This window comes from Phragmites australis, chromosome 4 (assembly GCF_958298935.1).
Source record: "Phragmites australis chromosome 4, lpPhrAust1.1, whole genome shotgun sequence".
Lineage (NCBI taxonomy): Eukaryota > Viridiplantae > Streptophyta > Magnoliopsida > Poales > Poaceae > Phragmites > Phragmites australis.
Window position 1 is genome coordinate 31,403,731 of NC_084924.1, and position 21,254 is coordinate 31,424,984.

At 43.2% G+C, this 21,254-nt stretch overlaps 1 protein-coding gene and 1 pseudogene across 1 annotated transcript; one reads left to right on the plus strand and one right to left on the minus strand.

The window, feature by feature from the left end:
* The first annotated feature begins 6,435 nt into the window (after nucleotides 1-6,435).
* On the plus strand, nucleotides 6,436-9,190 carry LOC133916103 (nucleolar protein 56-like). The gene is made up of 8 exons (XM_062359611.1): nucleotides 6,436-6,722; nucleotides 6,816-7,030; nucleotides 7,226-7,383; nucleotides 7,536-7,723; nucleotides 7,812-8,064; nucleotides 8,217-8,365; nucleotides 8,465-8,617; nucleotides 8,741-9,190. Exons 1-8 carry the CDS (start codon nucleotides 6,518-6,520, stop codon nucleotides 9,076-9,078), a joined length of 1,659 nt encoding a protein of 552 aa, XP_062215595.1. The 5' UTR covers nucleotides 6,436-6,517; the 3' UTR covers nucleotides 9,079-9,190.
* Nucleotides 9,191-10,091: 901 nt separating this feature from the next.
* LOC133914725 (SAC3 family protein C-like) lies at nucleotides 10,092-20,963 on the minus strand (annotated as a pseudogene).
* Nucleotides 20,964-21,254: the final 291 nt, after the last annotated feature.

Here is a 21,254-nt window from a genome sequence, read left to right on the forward strand (position 1 = left end):
CGGGGTTTCAAACTTCGAAACCCTAATGGCTTAACGGTCTTTTGTAAATGTTTTTAAGCTCGGCGCTCTATTATACTTCAAGCATGCATCATTTGCGCATATTTTCATTGTTCATTTGTTTATGCATTGCATTTGGATTCGTTTAGAGGGTGTTGCGCCGCCGATCCAAGCGAGTGAAGGCGACGCCAACCTTTCAAAGCTTTGTGAGTGTTGTGCGGGAAGTATTAGGCAAACCACAGAGCAGCAAGGCAAGCATCTAAGTATATTGCACCTTTCGATTTGAATTGTGGAGTCTAAAATTGATAAATTATGTTGTATGTAAGTTTGCATGTTCAATGAGTCGATGTCGGGCTTCTATGGGTAGAACCTATGTGATGCATTATCCTACCTTGGTTATTTGATTATCCATATCCTTGTAGCCTTGATAATATTGTTGATGTCTAACTTGAAAGTTATTCGAAATGCTTAGCAATGCATAGGTCCTCGGTAGAAGTCGAGCGATGGTGCAACTATTGGTCGCGAGCTTAGGGCTTACTTATGGTTCACGAATATTGATTATGATATTGAGGGTTGGATGAGATGTGAGGATGAGATGAGATGTGAGCGATGTTAGGGGGTGTCTTCTGCCCTAAAGGAGTTCCTTGGGATAGTTTGGGAGAGGAGTTGGGCACACCATAGACCGCTTTGCATCGGTTAAGCACCGCTCATCGATGCAGTTGGTTTAAACACTTTTCGTACTTATTACATGTCGCATATGGGAACGATAAGCCGAATACCTTTGTAGCTGTAGCCTTTTATCGTGCGAGTCGATGGTGTGAGCGGGCGGACTTGTAGGGGTATACAGTTTGCTCTGAAAATAGTTCTAGATGACCCCTACACCTATCGACACATGATCAAACAGTTAAGGATTATTGGGAAAGGTTGACACGAGTACCCCTCGTGTGGGCCTACGTGGACACGTGAGTCATATGGTCATCGAGTCGTGTAAGTAAAGGAGTACTCCCTGTAGGGTGTAAAAACAATTCGAATTATCGCGCTTTTGGTCATGAACATGCTTCTATCTATTTGCATCGGTAATAGAGTTACAAATATGGGATGGTGGTATGGATGGTATGTTGGGTAATGTTGATGGCTGGCTATTGATATATTACTATGGTTCCATTTAAACTCATGTGCAGGTTGATAGTTATAGGTTTGAAAGGGTATGTTGATTATATTTAGATGCTGACACATATGTATCTAGATTACGGACGCATATGTTTTAATCAACTTTATGGTTTTTTTCTTACTAATGACTTAATGCATAATCTTTGGAGTCGGATTATTTATATATACCATATATAGATTAAGTCTTGTGAGTACCTTCGTACTCAGCTGCTTTATAGGTTTTGCAGGTGGGAAAAATGCTGGTGAGGAAGAGGCTGGTTGCAAAAACTGGAGAGGAAGACGAGAGAAGAAAATGTCAAACAAGCATAAACAAGATGTGTGTTCTGGAAAAACAGAAGTATAAACAAGATGCAGTGATGTCTGCATAGTCATCAAGTGGTATTTCTTATACTATCTGAAGAAAAAAAAATCGAGATGTTTACAGCTGGGTAATAGACTTGCCGGTCTCTTGATGTAAATGGGAAAGTTCCCATAGGCTTCATTCAGGTACTCCAGCAGTTGCAATCCCTTGGGACCAACTGGAATAGATGTTGGAGCATGCTAAAAAAGGTGTATCTGTCACAGCTTTGAAAAAGATCCAATTTAATGCTCAATTAAATAATCGTTGAGTGTGTTTTATCTAATCCCTTGCGTTAGGTCATCTCCAACAGAAACTCTAAAAATCCACCTCCTATAACACTATTATAGTATCTCCTATCACTATTACAGTATCTCCTATTTTTTCTATCTCCAACAGACACCCTATTTCCTACATTCTTTTACTCTCCTCCTCCGCTCGGACCCACAGATCAGCCTCAATACACAGTGATGTGGGCTGCTACATTGTGCCGCAACTTTGCCGCCGAAAAATGCGAGCGGCATTCCTGTAGCGCCAAATGCCGCTTCTGTTGGAGTGCTGCGACGTGCGCTGCAAACGGCAAAAGCTGAGGTGGCAGCCAGCACAGTAGTTTAGAGTCTCGTTTGCCGCTTCTCTTGGAGACGGCCTTAGATAAGATTTCCTGATTACACAGCTTCATGTCTAATTGTCTAAAACAGCTCAAGTCATCAGCGTCTCTGAAAAAACGTTGGTGAGAAACTTTTACCTGACCAATTGGCGGATCTGTTTTTGAACCTGCTTCAGAAAATAACTTCATTAGATGCAACAATTGGCTTTTCGATTTCATAAACTTGTGCATACGTTACAGAAGCAATAACGAATTATTTGTGCATATGTATCTTTTTCTTACCCAGGGGGGCATTGTAGATCGTGTGATTTGAGAATATGAAGACCACTTTCTTGAAGCAGATGGCGGGCCATGTACTGATGTACAGCAGGTACGCTTGGAGGAACGCCACGGCCGAGGTGCGCTTCGCCATGAGTGATTGGTACACCATGCTGCCAGTGCCAGCGAGCCGGCCTGCAGGCCCTCGGCGAAGCAGTGCGCCAGGCGCTGCGTCGCGTCCCCCTCTGCGGGGTGGCTTGCTGCTTGATCCGGCGGCGGCGGGGGCAACCGCAGGGGCGATGTGCAGGGCGGGCGTATCGGGAGCGGGAGCGGAGAAGCCGGCGGGGGGCCCATGTGTAAGGTGGGCATATCGGGCTGCGCGACGATCTGCGGAGGAAGACGGGGGCGGCGGGGTTTCTGGTGGTTTTCTTGCTTTCTGCGGAGGAAGACCGGTTTTCTGGTGGTTTTCTTGTTTTTTGTCTGGTTTTTTTTTCTAGATTTTTATTAGATATGTGCAACTGGAGCTCATAACATCAAGCAAACTGTATATATGGGTTATGTTATACCATTTGTTTGATGTTACAACCTCGAGTTGCATCAATAAGCTTATTATATGATTTTTTCTTGCTTTATTTTTAATAGTTACATTTTTGGCAAATTTGTCTGTAGGACATTAATAAAATATGGATTTGGCTTAGGACATTTTTATAGTCGACTAGTTAAAGACATGTGCGATGCAACAGAAGGAGAAAATTCACAAGACAACATAGTTATCTCATGAAACACACGCATTGCTACATAACAAAAATTAATTTGACAACGCAAAACTGATTGATATATAAAAATTATAAGTTCTAGCATTACCATCTAAATTAACATGAAGATGAGACTTAGGTGAGCTTACCTTTGGGGCCTCTTCTCTAAGCACTCGTCAACATAGGCAGAGATGGCTTGATCAAGGACACCCTGGCTGCCAATGCCTCCTTGCCTAATGAAGGTTAGCTCTTTTGACAAAATTAAATGTAATAAAGCACTATAACAACCTAGATAAATTACTCCACACAATGCAGTATTACTTTGTTATCCACTCGGCAACGGCTTGCTCTACACCGCAGAAATCAGCGAGCTCATCAATACCCTCGTCCAGACATATCGTACTATTAACATCGAAACATACTGCATCGGCATTGTGCCAGGTCTTAATAACCCCTAAAAATATGCAGGTACGCAATAAATATGTTACTTTAAACTTACAGATTTGTGACTCTTAGAGATGGACACTGATCAAATATAGCTGCATAGTACGTGATATCAGTATCGACCTTTGGAAGGCTGGCGATTAGCCAGACCTGCGGAGGAGTCCTTGGAAACCTCTAGTGCAGCTACCACCAAAGGACGGGCCTTGTGAAGTTTAGCATAACAAAACAATGGGTTGGTAAACCAAACTGTCACTTGTGAAGTCGATGGTGGTCGAACTGAAGATGAATGATGAACAGACAGTGAATGCCTTGGGCTGGCAAGTGCGTGGATCAGATCAGCCATACCAGTATCATATACACCTGTAAACCCAAGAAGGCAAATTAAATGCGACAACTGGCGACACCTGAGTTAACGACAACGGGGGATTCAACACTACTTTTTCAAGATCCGCCTTTTCTCTTCCAACTTGTTTCGATCGCTTTGCGATCATCAATGAAAATATAATGTAGAGCCTCATCTACCTTTTGCCTCAGAAAAAATAAGATAAACCTGGAGCGAGAAACTCGGTCCACAAGAACACCAAGACACTACTTTTAATCCGCACAAAGCATAATGGGCGCAAGAACGCACTCCTGGGTGGTGGCTCCTGCTCAGTGAGGCAAACCGTCGAACACCTTACACGGCAACCAAGCTCAAGGAGTGCAAAATTTCCATCTTGGTTGTGCCGGATCAAATCTAGGCAAGGGTAGCATGATTCTGAGGGGAAGAATGGGAAAAAGATTGGATCAGGAACTCACTTGTGCCAAAAGATTCGAAGGGAAGAAGGCGTGGTGTCGCTCCAGCTCATGAGAATCCAAGTGGGGACGAACAGTAGGTGTTGGTGGTGGCAACGTTGTTCCAGCAGTAGTTGCTATTTTGTCTTGTTCCAATGAGGACCAACCTTCTAGAATCGGAAGAACCCCCATCCCTATCGGAGCTTGAGGTGGCCGATGAGCGTGGCGATGAGATCTCGACATGAGTGGACGCGTGTGTGATTGGGGCCTCCCTCCTCCTGATTGGCTTGCTACTCATCGGCTCCATCAGTGATTGCCTTCTCGCAGCGGCTGGAGAAGCCCAACCCGGGCGCTCCCATCTTCCCCGGCCTTAGCGGAGAGCTCCGCCTCGCCATGCACACCGTGGAGAGGTTTGTCATCGGCGCTGCGATCCCAGGAGTATGCGACGTGAAGGAGGGGGTAGACAGATTCATGGACAGAGCCATCGTGATGGACAGTGAGATGGCAATCGCTACGAGAATATGACGGAGGAAACGTACAAGAAGAGCGGCCGCTGAGACCGGGACGAACAGGAGGATGAGATTAGGAAGGAAAAGGGGGCGGAACGGAGCGAAGTTGAGGCGAACGAAGCGGGAGATGCAACGAGATTACTGGTGTGGCATCATGGGAGAGAGAAGTGGGATGCTGACCCACATGTTGTCAAGCGAGGGGAGAAATCGTTCGATGAACGCAAAGAAGGTGACACACACGTTAGGAGCGAGGGATTCATGGGTGGGCGTGGAATTCAGGTGGGCACGAAACTCATTAGAGACTTGTTAAGTAGTAGAGCTAATAGATATTGAATCTCAAAGGAGAAGCAAGAAGAAGAAAAAAAGAAATAAGAGGCAGAGGTGAAAGATGGAGAAGAGAAAGGTCCTTACCTATTGGATCTGTGTCTGTCACTAGATGTCACCTGCATTTTCTCAAGGCTACCAACCAAGCAGGGTCGGTCCTGAAGGGGGCAAGTGGGACGGTCGTCTTAGGCCCCAAAACCCAGGGGGTCCACACACACACACACAGATATATATATATATATATATATATATATATATATATATATATATATATGTATATTACTTATGACCAAATAAAAAAATAACAATCCAAATTCCAATCAACTGATAGCAACAGTTATATGATCGTGCATAGGCTTTAGCCCAATAGAAGCAATTTTGCTACTTTGGTTCATTGCCAACATGTTAGCAACAACCTAAATTAGCAATCCTCTTGTGTGCAGATAAGTCGATGAGTTCGCTTCATCTCGTGCAATCCTAATTCGCCTCCTTGGAGCAGCCGCTCGACTTCCTCGACGCGCCCTTGACTTCATCCCTCGCCTCCTTCGGGCACCGTGTGGCAGATCGCATCCTCGTAAATTGGTGTGGGCCATTCGACCCTCGCGAGCCGTGCATGCTCTTCAAAGGTGTGCATGCTCGTCAGAAACATTTTTTTTAATATACTGAATATTATCTTTATAATTTATATATTAATTAATTTTTTAATATTTCAATTCAATAGATCTTGTTTTTAGTTTCGTCCTAAGTCACTAAAATCTGCAAACCGACCTTGCGATCAAGCTTTCATCTCATAGCTTGATCATCTCATTGTCTATGTGTGCCATGATGGGTTTTATTGCAGTTTGGTGGTAACTAGAAATCAAGATAATGAAGAGTATACAATAAATTGTGAAAAGGAATTCATAAATAGATAAAAAGGATTATTGAAAGTTGTTTGTTTGTTATCGAGATGGCTTCATTATCTTCTTTTGAAGATGTATTTTTTGTTCGGGGAAAGGAGAGATTGTTTTTTTAATTTAGAAAAGAGAGATCGTGTAAGAGTTTAGATATTTCGTTACCCCAAGTAACAATATCGGTTGAATTATACCATTACAATACCACGATATATTCTATATTAGCCCATCAAACAATCGTTGAAATCACACTGAGACCCATATTTCCAGGATTGAATTGAAAATTAAGAAACTGGAGGAGGGTGAGAAGGAAAACTGTACATCCAACGGCCCAGAAGGGCCCAACCTGAACCCACAAAACTGCCACCGCGCCAGCCCTTTCTTCCTTGCTCTCCTAAAACCCTAACCCCTCCGCCGCCCCCAAACCTCAGCCCTCCGCCGCCGGCGCGATGGCGCTGTACCTGCTGTTCGAATCGGCTTCCGGCTACGGGCTCTTCTACGCGTATGGCATCGACGAGATCGGGCAGAGCGTGGACGCCGTCCGCTCCTCCGTGCTGGACCTCGACCGCTTCGGCAAGGCCGTCAAGCTCGCCGCCTTCAGTCCCTTCTCCTCCGCCATCGACGCGCTCAACCAATGCAACGCCATCTCCGAAGGTCCCGCCCCTTCTCGCCACCTAAAGGTGCAGTCTTGCTCCGAGAACGGCGTGTTTTGACGCGGTTTTTGGCCATTTTTTATTTTATGGGCAGGAATCATGACGGACGAGCTGAGGAGCTTTCTGGAGCTGAACCTGCCGAAGCCCAAGGAGGGGAAGAAGGCCAAGTACAGCCTCGGTGTCGTCGAGCCCAAGGTCGGCTCCCACATCTCCGAGGTGACCGGCATCCCCTGCCAGAGCAACGAGTTCGTCCAGGAGCTGCTCCGCGGCGTCCGCCTCCACTTCGACCGCTTCATCAACGAGCTCAAGGTGACGCCTCCCCCCCCCCCCCCCATCATATTCGCACATGTTCACATTCTGCGTTGTAAATTTCCAGTGTGACTCGGAGTTGTTATTATGTTTGTGAACCTTGCCTTCTGGTTTGTTGGATAGCATATCGTCGTCCTAAATTTGCGGTAAAGCTGGAGTCTTGGCTGTGCTTAATTTGGTTGTGGTTGGTTGTAGAAGTCGGACTTGGAGAAGGCGCAGCTGGGTCTCGGGCATAGCTACAGCAGGGCCAAGGTGAAGTTCAATGTGAACCGTGTTGACAACATGGTGATTCAGGCAATCTTCCTGTTGGATACACTTGACAAGGACATCAATTCCTTCTCCATGAGAGTTAGGTCTGTTCCTTTTTCTTCTGTAGTGATTCTTGTTAACTCTCTGATGCAGATTGTAGTATTGAGTTGTATTTTGGTCCATCAGAGTTGGGTCCTTTGGGAGTATCAGCATAGCAGTAGTTTGAATATCGATTGTTTGCTTAATAAAAATGCAGGGAATGGTTCTCATGGCATTTCCCTGAGCTGGTCAAGATTGTCAATGACAACTACCTATATGCCAAGCTTGCTAAGTTTATCGTGAACAAATCTGATTTGGCGGAAAAAGATATTCCTGCTTTGGCTGATATAGTTGGCGACGAGGACAAGGCAAAAGAAATTGTTGAAGCAGCAAAGGCCTCGATGGGTAATGAGATATGGTACAGTTGATCTAGTTTCAGTATAATGGTCGTATTAAATTCACTTATGATTTATTTGTTCTTATCTGTTTTCAGGCCAGGACCTGTCACCAGTTGACTTGATCAATGTCCAGCAATTTGCCCAAAGGGTTATGAATCTGTCTGAATATCGTAAAAACCTTTATGAATATCTTGTGACTAAGATGAATGATATTGCACCGAACCTGACGTCGTTAATTGGTGAAGTTGTTGGAGCTCGCCTAATCTCTCATGCTGGCAGTCTTTCAAATCTTGCCAAGTGTCCTGCCTCCACTCTCCAAATACTTGGTGCTGAGAAGGCACTTTTCAGGTTGCTAAAGTCAACATCTTATGATTTCCCAGTGTTTCTATATTTCGAAGTTAACTTTGGAAATAGTTGCTCTTATAAACTGATCATATATAAATAAATCTTGGCTAGTAGTCAGAACAATATGCCTCTTACGCGTCTCCATTGTCCACCAGAGCACTGAAAACTCGAGGGAACACACCGAAGTATGGCCTTATATTCCACTCCTCCTTTATTGGCCGTGCTTCAACCAAGAACAAGGGCAGAATGGCTCGTTACCTGGCAAACAAATGCTCAATGGCATCACGCATTGATTGTTACTCAGGTTAGTTACAGAGAGCTTTGTTACTGGATTCTTTGGATACTAATTATGCTCGTTCTGAAAGCATCCTCTGATTGTTTTCCACTGTATATTTGACTTCAGAGTCAAGTACCTCCGTCTTTGGGCAAAAGTTGCGTGAGCAAGTTGAGGAGAGATTGGACTTCTATGACAAGGGTGTTGCACCTCGTAAAAACCTTGATGTGATGAAAGCTGCTATTGACAGTATGGTAAATGGCACCTCAAAGGATGATGATGGTAAGGATTGGCTAATTTCACCTGTCAGAAATCCAATCTCTAGTTTTAATTTCCTCCAGTGCGACACATTACTGATTCCATTTATGGTTCAATAATATTTATGCTGTTCTCCAATATGTGCAGATAATGATAAGATTGATGCATCTGCCAAGAAAAGCAAGAAAAAGAAGTCCAAAGCTGAGGCAGATGGTGACGCAATGGACCTGGATAAGCGCTCCAATGTTGCTGATGGAGAAGCTGAGCCTGGAACCGAGAAGAAGAAGAAGAAGAAGCATAAGCTAGAGGAGCCACAGGAGCAGGAAAATGGTGCAGGACATGCCAATGGTGATGCAGAAGCCAATGGTACTCCCAAGAAGAAGAAAAAGAAGAACCGTGAAGTTTCAGAGGAAACCAAACCTAAGACGGCCACTGAAGGGAAGAAGAAGAAGAAGAAATCCAAAGCCGGGGATGACAACGAGTAGTTATTGTATGGCAGATGAATCTGATTATTTGTTGAAAACACAGATAAACATCTATGTTCTGTTTCATGCATAAAATTAAATGAAATCCTGCTCAACTATGAGATTTTTCTGTCGTCTCTATATGTAATTTTGAATTACCTGATGAGGTGTAGAACGTAGTGTAATCTTGCATGGAGTTTTCTTCGTTAAGAGGATAATGCACTCTAGTTATTGGGTATGCAAGCATTGATATAATCATTTTGCACTCTAGGTAAGAGGCTAATGCACTCGATTGCTGTGGCTAGTGTGTATTTGATGCGTTATGGCTTCTCTTTGAGGGGGCCTGGTAAACCCTTTGTTCGGTTTTTGTAAGTACGAATCGGAGAGTATCTTCAGATGTATTATTGTGCCCAACATTTTTACGTTTATGCTTTTAGTGGGTACTCTTTCTAGACTTGGTATCTCTCAGAAAACTAAGAGATCACATACGATACTAATACAATCTTACTGAGGAAACTGTGTACGGTATGCATTATAACAACATACAGTTACATAGAACTTACTAATAGCCCATGTTTTGCACAACTTCCATTTCAACTTCTCCATAAGAGAAAAGAAGGCAGAACAAGCATAAGTCGCCTCCCACCAGCTTCTTACATGAGCACTAATTCTTCACAAGTAATAACAAGACTATCTGCGACTATCGGATCCCATGCTCCGACTGAAACCCCAGTCCAATATCCACGCCCATGCACGCAGCAAACTCTGCCGTGCACGATGGCCAGCAAGGAACTCAACTCAGAGTCTCAGACCCAGCTATTCAGAGCGTTGAGTAGTCCTTTTGAAAGAAAAGAAAAAAGAAATCTTATGAAGAGGCTCGAAAGCATAGTAGAAAATGTACACTATATCATTCACAGACTTTTTCTAGGAATCGTAAGTTTTTGTGTTGGATACATCAAAAAATGTTTTACACGTAACAGGACAAGTTTTCGATACATTCTACAGTCCACTAAACCTGAATTACAATGCTCTTTTCAGCTTTCAATCTCCCTTGACACGTAAATGCCATTACTTCGGGGCATGGATGCTGGTAGGCTGAGGCTTGTTTGTTTAGGAGCAAAAGCTTTCATACCTTCGCTTTTGCTAATTTGAAGTCCACATATTCCGCAAAGAGTTTCCTGTTCCGACTCCTAAACAATTGTCAATAAGCTTCGATGGTCAGTTTTATACTTTTCAAATTCAGAAACGGCAACTTCCCAAATTCCCCACGGCAGTACAATTGAAAAGGTTCTAGCTTACAGTAGTACCTCGATCATTAGGATTCCTGATAGATGTTCCAAAGGGTGGTGTTGAAGTTTGTAGCCACTATGATATTAATGCTCTACTTCAGACCTTCAGCAGCAAAGTGGGAGAGATAGAAGTTGATGCCCAAACACAAAATAGTCAGCAACAGTTCAGCTTGTGCACAAGGCAAGAACAGTATATTGTTTATTTTTCTCCCCTAACAAAGATGGTACATGTTTTGATATAGAACAAACATCACTAGTGTCAGAAATTTCAGATAGCTTTACTTTTTAACTGAAAGGATCAAAACGCAATCAAAAGTTTAATTGACAATCAAAATAGTTAGAAATCTTTTTGCCACGAAACAAATCATCTGTTCAGTGTTATGTAGGCATAAAAACATTTAAATGGTTATTTAAAATAGCAACCGTGCTTGTAAAAAAAATTAGGCTAAAAAAACTATATAGAAGGAGAAGGCTATGCCTTCAACTGAAAATGCCAACGTTGCCATCATCTCGACTTACCTCATTGAGAAATGGTTCTGCCAGGCGCAACTGAAGATCGGTTGCTTCGGCTGCTACCATGCAAAAGAAACGCTTGAAGTTTCATAGATGGTAGCATCTACAGAAAATATATGCAATTATCTAAGATTCAAAAAACATGGTTCAGCATGAAAGTAGCCAGCTATGAATCAACAATAGGTGCTTGTCACTAAATCATACAAGTCGGCATGTACAAACAGAAAATATAAATGATGCCATGAAGACTCTGGGCTCAATTATGTGAACAAAAATAGGAGCATGAACAAAAATGAAGGTTCACATTGGCAAGCAATATGTATAGAAGTTACCTTAATAAATTTCTAACAAATATCATTTCCTTTGATCGTCTAATTGGAGTTCCTAGTTGACCATACCACAAAGAGAGTGAACCTACCTGAATACAAATAGAAAGTCAGGCTATGTATTTGCCAGCTGGAGTAGGGTAAAGCATAAAGCACTTGCATAGGTAAATAGAACAAATTTGAACAATGGGAGGGGAAAAAACCATTTTGGGTATCTTGCAGCCCAAATGCAGAAGCACATAGAAGGGATAATATTCAGCCTCTTTATTGCTGTGGGAATTGCTCTCATGAATTACATGATACATATCAAACAGAGAAACAAGGCATTTCGTTAGCTGCTCCATGTTTAGGTAACACAGCAACGATGCATCTGAATCTTGGCAAGACCTAGCAAGCCTTTGATGGGACATAATATGAAACGTTACCTGGGAGGTGGGAATGTATTAGATAAAACTTTGGAGAGTAATACTTTAATACAATATTACACTTGAAGCAGCAATATTCCTTCAGCTGGAAAAATGATGGCAACAACATAACAAAAAGTAACTGCGCCTAATGAATAGAAGACCACCTAATGGCTAAAAACTGATGGTGAAATGGCTGACAGTTTAATTTAAAAGGAAGCATAATTTCTCTAAAACAATTGGAAACAAAAGAGAACCTAATCAAACATTTGAGCATATCTAGTATTACTCCATCTCATGTCATGTGCATAGAGTGACCATTTGGCCTGAACATTATTAAAAAAGCTGCAACATTTTCTTCAAGAACAAAGTTCTTATGTTGTGTACAGAAAATTTAAATTAAACTGAATGAAAAATGATTATTGAAGCAAAAAAGTGCTATCTTACCACACCAAACTTAGCCACAAGGGACATCCGTCCTGTTAGATATATATCTATCTGTGTAATATCCCTAATATATAAGGTGATCTATAGCCTCTAGGGAATACAAGTTGCTATTTCTAACATGGTATAAAGAGCCAACATTTTGGGTTAGGGTTCCTCTTCTCCGCGTGTTGCAACTTCACGCGTCTTCCGGCTATTGTTCATCTATAGTATTATCGGATTCGTCCTCCGCCCACCTCTGTCGACGTCTCTTCCCTCTTGATCCGTTTGGATCCGGCCGCTGTCACGTCGGATCTGCCCATTGAACCGTTAGCCTAGCGAGTGTTGGCTACCTACCTGTCTCGGACGTGTCGCTGGTCGAGCTCAGCCCGCTCGCCCGACGCTCTCAGCCATCCGCTCGCTGGACGCTCTCTCAGGGTGCTGTCGCCAGCCTTTGCCCTACCGCCTCGAGTCTCCGCCGGCCTTCGCTTCACCACCGGCTTGCCTCTGCCATCGGATCTCCGCGAGTCGCCGTGCGCCGCTGGATTTCCACCCACCACCGTGTGCCACTGGTTCTCCGTCTGCCGGACCACTCCGTCGGCTGCCCGTTGGATGTCCGCCTTGGTCGGACTGAGCCCGACTCAGTCACGATTCGGGCCTGACTCATACATAAGCAGAAAAAAAATCAATTTTTTTCCAGCAGTTGCCGCTTTCCTTGTGTTATTGCCGTCGCTTACCGCTTTTATTTGCACTCTCATCGTCGTTCGTTATTACTTGTTGTTGCTTGCCGCTACCTTGGCGTTATCGCCATCGATCGCCGCTTCTCGTTTGATCTCTCGTCGTCGTTCGTCACCCTTCAGGATGCCATTGAGCATCATTTCAGTTCTTCAGTGCTCGGTGATCTTTAATGGTGCCAACTATCGGGACTTCGCGCAGCATATGCACGCCCACATGCGTGGTCTTCGTCTTTGGGGTGTTCTCTGTGGAGAAATTCCTTGCCTGCCTTCCCTTGACCCGTCGACAGAGCCTATGCAGCCGACTGTCAACAAAGGAGTCAAAGCAGCTTTTGAAATCGCCACCACTACCTATGAGAAGGCTGTCTCTGCCTATTAGGAAGCTTTGGAGTTGTACCGTGATCGGTTGCCTGACTGTGCTCAGTGGATGGATGATGATGTTCGAGCAACATCTATTCTGATTGCTAGTGTGGAGCACAGGTTTTCTTATGAGATTATTGGGTTCTCCAGTGCCTCATAGATGTGAACTCATCTTCGTCAGACCTATGAGCCATATGGGATTCTCTCTATTTTGTCTGTTGTTTGTCAAGAGCAATCTCTTTAGCAGGGTGATGCCACAGTTGATGCATTCTATGCTTAGATGTCAGATGTGTGGCATCAGTTGGGCTCTCTTTCTGTTGCTGGTTGCCACTCTTGTCAGTGTTGCTTGGATCTATGTGCTAAGCGTGACTTTCGACGCCTCTACAAGTTCCTGACTCGCCTTTGTCCGGAGTTTGAGCACCATCAGACTCAGCTGCTTGCTCGACATACTCGTGTCACGCTTGTGGAGGCTCTTACGGAGCTACGCTCAGAGGAGACTCATTTGCGTGGTTCTAGACTCCTGCGACTTCCTTCAGTATTAGCTGCTCGTTCACCTACTACGCCTATGTCTTCGACTACACCGTCGTCTGCTCCTCGTGTGTCTCCTTCACCACATGCGCCCTCTTCAGGTGGTGGTGGTCGCTCTTGCTACGCCTACTGTAGCAAGGAGGATCATGTTGAGGCGAACTGCTACCGGAAGAAGAAGCATCTTCGATGTTCCTCTGGTGCTTTTACCTCGGCTGCCTCTGTGACTACCTCTTCGACTAACACTTAGCAGGAGATTGTGATGCTACTTTGTTGCCTGGTTGCTACCTCTAGCTCTGCACCGATAGGTTTTGTTACTCTCTCTTCTATCATTGAGAGATAACCTTCTACGTAGTCAGGTACTTCACCTTGGATTCTTGACTCTGGAGTATCTTTTCATATGACTTCTAATTCTTCCAATCCAACTTCGCTTCATCCCCTTGTTTCTCCTATTCATATTATTACCGCTATAGTACTTCTCTTTCTATTGCTGGCCAGGGCACTCTTAGCACTTCTTTTTTAGCGTCCCTTTTGTTACTCATGTCCCCCAACTCACCAAGCAGCTCATGTCAGCCAATCAGCTTACTGACCATGATTGTCGTGTTATCCTAGATTTTGACTCTTTCTGTGTTTAGGATTGACGCACAGTTGCTCTGGTTGGTATTAGCCCTCAGCATTATGATTCTCAGCGTCTATGGGAGCTTGATTGGTTTCATGTTCCTTCTGCTGCCACCGCTGGTCTTTTTGCTTCCTTGACTATTGGCTCCTTCCAGCAGTGGCATCATCATCTAGGTCATATTTGTGGGTCGCATCTGTCTTCACTAGATCTTCGTGGTCTTTTATGGTCTATCTCAGGAGATGTCCTTAGATTGTCAGGGTTGTAAACTTGGTAAATAGATTCAGCTTCCTTATCCTCATAGTGAGTCAATATCTCAATGTCCTATTGGTATTGTTCACTCAGATGTGTGGGGTCCAACTCCCTTCGTTTTGAAAGGGGGTCATAGATACTATATTATCTTTATAGATGATTTCTCTCACCACACTTGGATTTATTTTATGTCTTCTCGTAGCAAGGTGTTATCTATATATAAGCACTTCGTCACTGATTCACACTTAGTTTGACACTCTTATTTGTGTTTTTCGTGTGGACTTTGCTAGCGAAATCCTTTATGGGTATTTTCGTTCCTTTCTTACTAAATAGGGTACATTGTCTTAGTTCTCCTATCCTGGAGCTTATGCTCATAATAATGCTGCTAAGCGCAAGCATTGTCATCTTCTTGAGACAGCTCATGCACTTATGATTGCCTCTTTTGTTCCACCTTATTTTTGGGCTAAGGCAATCTCTACTACCACATACTTGGTTAATATCCAACCCTCCTCTGCTCTCAAGGGTGGGATTCCTTTTGAGCGTCTATGTGGATGTTTTCCTGACTACTACTGTCTTCATTTTTTTGGCTGTGTTTGTTACATTCTTCTGCCCCCTATGAACGTACCAAACTGACTGCTCAATCTGTTGAGTGTGTCTTTCTTGGTTACAATGCTGAGCATAAAGGTTATAGGTGTTGGAATCCCGTTGGTCACTGAATACGTATTGCTTGGGATGTTACTTTTTTTTGAGTCTCATCCCTTCTATCCTCAGTCCTTTCCTTCCACTTCTTCAGCTTCCTTGGTCGAGCCACTGTCTCTTCCCCAGGCACCATTGGCACCTGCTCCTGTTGTGCCTTCTTTGGTGCCTTCCATGTCTTTGACATCCACCTCACATGCTCCTTCTCCTTCGGGTCTTATTGAGCCTTTTCCTTTCCACTACACTCATCGTTCTCATGCTGTCTTATATCATGTTGTGCCGCTTTTTGATGAGCTTTCTTTTGGTGATTCAATTCCTTCTTCCTCTCCTCACTATTCTCTTCATGATCGCCATTCGATACGACCTCCTGATCATTTTGGTTTTGCTGTTGTTGTTCCTACTAAGTCATCTTCTTATCGTGATGTTGTTATTCATCAGGAATGGCAATATACGATGGCAGAGGAGCTTGCTATTCTTGAGCGCACCGACATGTGGGATCTTGTTCCTTTTCCCCCACATGCTCATCCTATCACGTGCAAGTGGATTTATAAGATTATGAAAGTGCATCTAACCCTTATGTGTGGTTTTGGTAATTAATGATAATATTTATGGACTAACAATGATGTTGAATTTGTTAGTAGGTTGTTCCATAGGTAATGCATTGAGAGATATGCATGAGCTCTAGGTGAATGGGAATATTGAAAATGCATCAAGATGAATGAGCTCTAAGTGATGCTCGGAGTTATGACAATACTTATGGACTAACAATTGTGTTAAGAATTGTTATTAGGTTATTCCATATGAGATGCATAAGTGATGAATCATGGATTTATTGAGAAATGCCATGAGAACAAAAGAAATGCATCGTTGTCATTGAGTTCTTAGTAATGCTCATAAGGAGAAGAAAAAGCTCAATAAGATTGGCAATAAACTTGAAGACTAAGTTACTTGTGGAGATCAAGTAACTAGAGGTATGACATTGTCAATAGAGTTTTATGAACTAACCCGTGTGCTACATGCTTAAGAATGAGTGGGGTTAGGTTCTATATGAAGATTGACAATATGCATGAAGGCTAATAAGTTACGTGTGGAGATCAAGTAACTTAAGGTACAAAAGTTGTCAATTAGGTTTTATGGACTAACTTATGTGTTTTGTGCTTGAGAGTGAGTTGGAGGTTAGGATCCATAAGAAGGCATATGTTGAATTGAAATCATATATACCAAGAGTGAAGAACAAGAGTGGACTCCATATTTGATAAAGTGAATTTTTGAAGATGTCGAATACAAAGTAATTTTTTATGGCAAGACGGTGAAGGGCAAGCAAGACTCGGCTACGATGGACCATCCGGTGGTGAAGTTCAAGCAAATGGCTTGGCACCGAAGAACCAAGGCGTTGGTGAAGAGCGAGTGAAGACTTTGCGCCAAGGGATCATGTGAGGCCATGGGAAGCTATGAGTGATTCGCATCAATCATATGAATATTCAAGAAGAGATGGAGTGAAGAATATATGAAAGTTGGCAACCCTCAAGGTTTAAATGAAAGAAGCGGTACTTAAAAGTTATTCAAAGGCTCAAAGTGGTTCAAACGAGTTTTCCATTGGAATTTGAGTATAGGTATGTCGTACTATTAAAAGGGATGCAATGTAGAACTAATTTTTGTGTCTCAATGCTCAAGAGTTTCTAACCAAACCCAAGTGAGAGTTCTTTGAGACATCTCGGTGCGGAAAGTGTGGAAGTGTCCGAATTTGGTTTCAGAGTGTTCCTAATTTGATCCAATATGTTTAAGAATATGAATTCAGTTAGGATGTGTAGCCCTCTGAATAAGCTTTCCATAGAGTCCAAAATCGTCGAAATCGGACTTCGGGATCAAAAGTTATCACCATTTTTAGAGGGCCAGCTGTGCTGAACCCAGATACTCCGAGTTGACCCTGATTCTCCGGGTTGTCCAGAGTCTTCGGGTGAGGTTCTGAGCTGAGTGGTCTATTAGAGCCTTTTTGATTTACCTGGATACTCTGGGTTGACCCGGATACTCCGAGTGAGATTCCGAGATGGGGGTCTCGGTTTGGGCTTTTTAGTTTACCTGGAGACTCTGGGTTGACACGGAGACTCCGGGTCAGTACAAAAAAGTGCTGTAATGGATAGTTTTAGGGGGTTGGGTATTTATACCCTCTCAACCCCATCCTTTGGAGCTGATGCAAGGGCACGAAAGAAAAACCTTTTAGAGCCAAAAGAACTTCTTTCCACTCCATTTTAGTGAGAGATTTGAGAAGAAAAGTGAGTTGGGTTGAGACATTGGAAGATTGAGTGCAAGTGAGCTAAAATCCATTCTTGAGCACTTGAGTTCATCGGTAAGAAGTTCGTGAAGCATTTGTTATTCTTGGAGGTAAAGCCTCCTAGCCGGCTATGTGTTGTCTGACGAGCTCCCGTGCGTGTGGTGAGCCGCGGGAAAGTTTGTGAAGGTCGATCTTGCCTTCGCAAGGGAAGAGATAAAGCTAGTGGATCAGGGAAAGCGGTTGAAAGAGACTGGCTCGTTAGAGCTTCCTCAACGGAGACGTAGGATTTATGATGGTGAATCCGAACTTCAGGAAATAAATCTTTGTGTCCCCACTTCAGTTTTTTTACATTTGAGTTCTTGCTCAATATTTGTGCATATTGCTCGATCTACTCGTTTATGTATTTTTGATTATAGATTCTCCGTGGATCTACTTGGAATAATAAATTGGAACATACGATTTCATTGGGTTTGAACTAGAACTCTTTAAGTGCTCGTTTCTGTACAGAACCCAGAGATTTCGGATTTACCCGGAGGTTCCAGAACTGTACAACCCGGAGTATCTGGATTAACCCGGATACTCTAGTGAATAGTATTTTTAGCCTTTTTCAATTAATGTTTTTTTGCATATCTTTTGCTAGAATTGAATAATTTTTGTCACCCTAGGATTGTAACTTTCACACTTATTTAGTGTGATCGTGCACTAGTTGAGCCTAGCATATTTAGGATATTTATTTGTGAAAAATCCGTTAGTTTATTTTCCGCTGCAAGTTTAGGCTAATAGTAAAAGGAGATAAATTTTTGCAAAAACGCCTATTCACCCCCCTCTAGGCGATATCATTGTCCTTTCAGATTAAGACCCACTACGATGGTTCTCTTGAGCACTACAAGGCTCGTCTTGTTGACCGTGGTTTTCAACATGAGCATGGTCGCGAATATGATGAGACTTTTGCTCTAATGGTCCATATGACCACAATGCATACTCTTCTTGCTGTTGTTTCTGTGTGTTAGTGGTCTATCTCCCAGCTTGATGTCAATAATGTCTTTCTTAATGGTGAGTTACGTGATGAGGCCTACATGCACCCACCGTCATGGTATTCTATTCCTGAGGGCATGGTTTGACATCTTCGTCGCTCTCTCTATGACCTTAATCAAGCTCCTCAAGCTTGGTTTGAGCGTTTTGCTTTTGTAGTCATTGCTGCTATTTTTTTTTTCTAGTGCTCATGATCCTGTCATCTTTGTCCATACTTCTTCTTGTGGTTGGACTCTTCTTCTCTTATATGTTGATAACATGATCATTATAGGGGATGATTATGAGTATATTGACTTTGTGAAGGCATGTCTCAATGAGCAGTTTCTTATATCCGATTTTAGTCCTTTTCGCTACTTTCTTGGGATAGATATTTCTTTTACTTTTGAGGACCTCTTTCTATTCCAAGAGAAGTATATTCAGGATCTTCTTCATCATGCTTCTCACTGATGAGCGCACTGTTGAGACTCCTATGGAGCTTAATCTTCAGCTTCATTTCACTGATGGTGAGCCTCTTGCGAATCCCACTCATCACCACTATCTAGTTGGGAGTCTTGTTTACCTTGATGTCATTCGTCCTAATATTTCTCATGCAATGTACATCCTTAGTCAGTTTGTTTCTGCTTATACTCAGCTTCACTATAGCCATCTCCTACGTATATTGCTCTATCTTTGTGAGACTCTCTCACATCGTCTCTTCTTTCCATGCTCCAGCTATTTACAGCTTTGTGCATATTCTGATGCTACTTGGGCTAGTGATTCATCTGATCGCTGGTCTATTTCTGCCTACTGTGTTTTCTTGGTGGTTCTCTCATTATTTGCAAGACTAAAAAGAAGACCACAATTTCTTGTTCTAGTGCAAACGCTGAGTTGCGGGCCATGGCATTGTGGACAACGAAGCTCAGTTGGTTACGGTGGTTACTTGAGGATTTTGGTGTTTCTTCTCCTGCACCTACTCCTCTTTACTTAGATAGTACATGTGCTATCAATATTGCTTGGGATCCAGTGAAGCATGAGCTCACCAAGCATATTGGTGTTGATGCTTCTTACACACGGACACAAGTACAGGATGTAGTGATTGCTCTTCAGTATGTCCCTTCTGAGCTTCAGTTAGCTGATTTCTTCACGAAGGCACATAGTATAGTTCATCACAGGTTCTTTCTCTCCAAAATCAGTGTGGTTGATCCCCCATGAGTTTGAGGAGGGGTGTTAGATATATATTTCTTTGTGCAATATCCACAGTCTATACGGGATTTCTTGCATATTGTCACATGTACATGTGTATATATACTGGCTCGGAACTTCCAAGAAATACAAGTTGCTATTCCTAACAAGTCCAAACTCTATTAAAGATTTGATGATATAAAATTAAAGTTTTGACAACAACTAGACAATATAGGATCAAAAAACATGGTTCATGCAATAACGGGAGTTCACAAGATGGGAATATACCGCATCCTTATATATTTGAATTGCTTGATCATTCACTATGTTCTGCATGCTGATGTCTTGTTTTATAGACCTTGTCCTATCAAAGATAAAATCATGGATTGTCTCAAACGGATTGTCGAGTGTAAATCTCTGATAGTGATTCCTGTGTTTGTGTTATCATAGATCTCACTTGGTTACAGACGGTGTTCTAGCAGTTTGCCAGAATTAATTTCTCTACCTTACAAACGGGGTCCTCATCCCTTTATATATGGGCCCTACACAGATGGCCCCTGCTCATTCTAATATCTAACTCAAATCATCATTACAGAGGACCAGGCATGCCAACTTGCTCTGACGGCATTGTATGTTATGCTGCCATGCGCCGTTGTGCTTAGCTCGTAGAGCTCTACCTCGCCACATTTAATGCGACGGGACGGAACAATGCCCTTTTGCACCGTCCCCGTCCGCTTGCCTCTCCGCACCGTCCCCGTCCACTTGCCTCTCTATGCTGTCCTTGTCCACTTGCCCTGTCGGGTGGCTAACAACATCCCATCTGTCGTGCGGTGCTGCACCGGCCTGTAAAGTCTCACTCCGTAGCCTTTAATGCTACGGGACGGGACAATGCCCCTCTGCACCGCCCACAACTTTATCCGTCGGAGCCGGTGCCTGGTGAAGAGAAGCTTTCGAGCGAGTACAAATAAAGGCGCTTCGGATGGGTTGCATCTAATCCGATCCCGTGACCAGTGAGGCTGATTGCGGGTTTATGTAAAGGTGTAGTGAGATTGATCGCTGGAGGCCTTGCACTAGTCGTGGTAATCCTACTCTGGTCGCGCGACTGATCAGCTTTTTAGGAGGCATATTCCCCTAGCTGTTTACATCCTTCTTGGGACCTATTAGCCAGAGTACCCCTTTACTCAATACACCGACATGAGTACTCTGAAGAATCCAGTAAAAGCAAAAGATAATCCATCATTTCTTGCAAGACTGGCAGAGGATGTATATCTGATGCCTGTACATTCGAGGAAGAGATAGTTCTGCAAAACCAGCAGGAAACCAGGGGTTAGAAAAAGAAACTTGAAATCTATACATTACTGTTATTTCATTCTTTAAACTACATGCAAAGTTCATGCAATCATTCAGACAACAGAAAAGCATAAACGGCTCCTTAAAACAATGTTTTCAGTTGGTAGATCGGCTATACCGTGTTGTTGGTAAATGGAACCATTGTAGAATACATCAATGCACTCTATGAATTTCTAGCCATCATCGTGTTAAGTCTAACTGTGAACTAATTTGCATGACAATAACCCACTGTAGCGCTCCTCGA

Excerpts from the sequence above, each read along its gene's own strand:
- LOC133916103 (XM_062359611.1), top strand. The coding sequence starts at position 6,518 with ATGGCGCTGTACCTGCTGTTCGAATCGGCTTCCGGCTACGGGCTCTTC. Across the intron at positions 7,031-7,225 it reads GCTTCATCAACGAGCTCAAG|AAGTCGGACTTGGAGAAGGC; the intron begins GTGACGCCTCCC and ends GGTTGGTTGTAG. Across the intron at positions 8,065-8,216 it reads GCTGAGAAGGCACTTTTCAG|AGCACTGAAAACTCGAGGGA; the intron begins GTTGCTAAAGTC and ends ATTGTCCACCAG.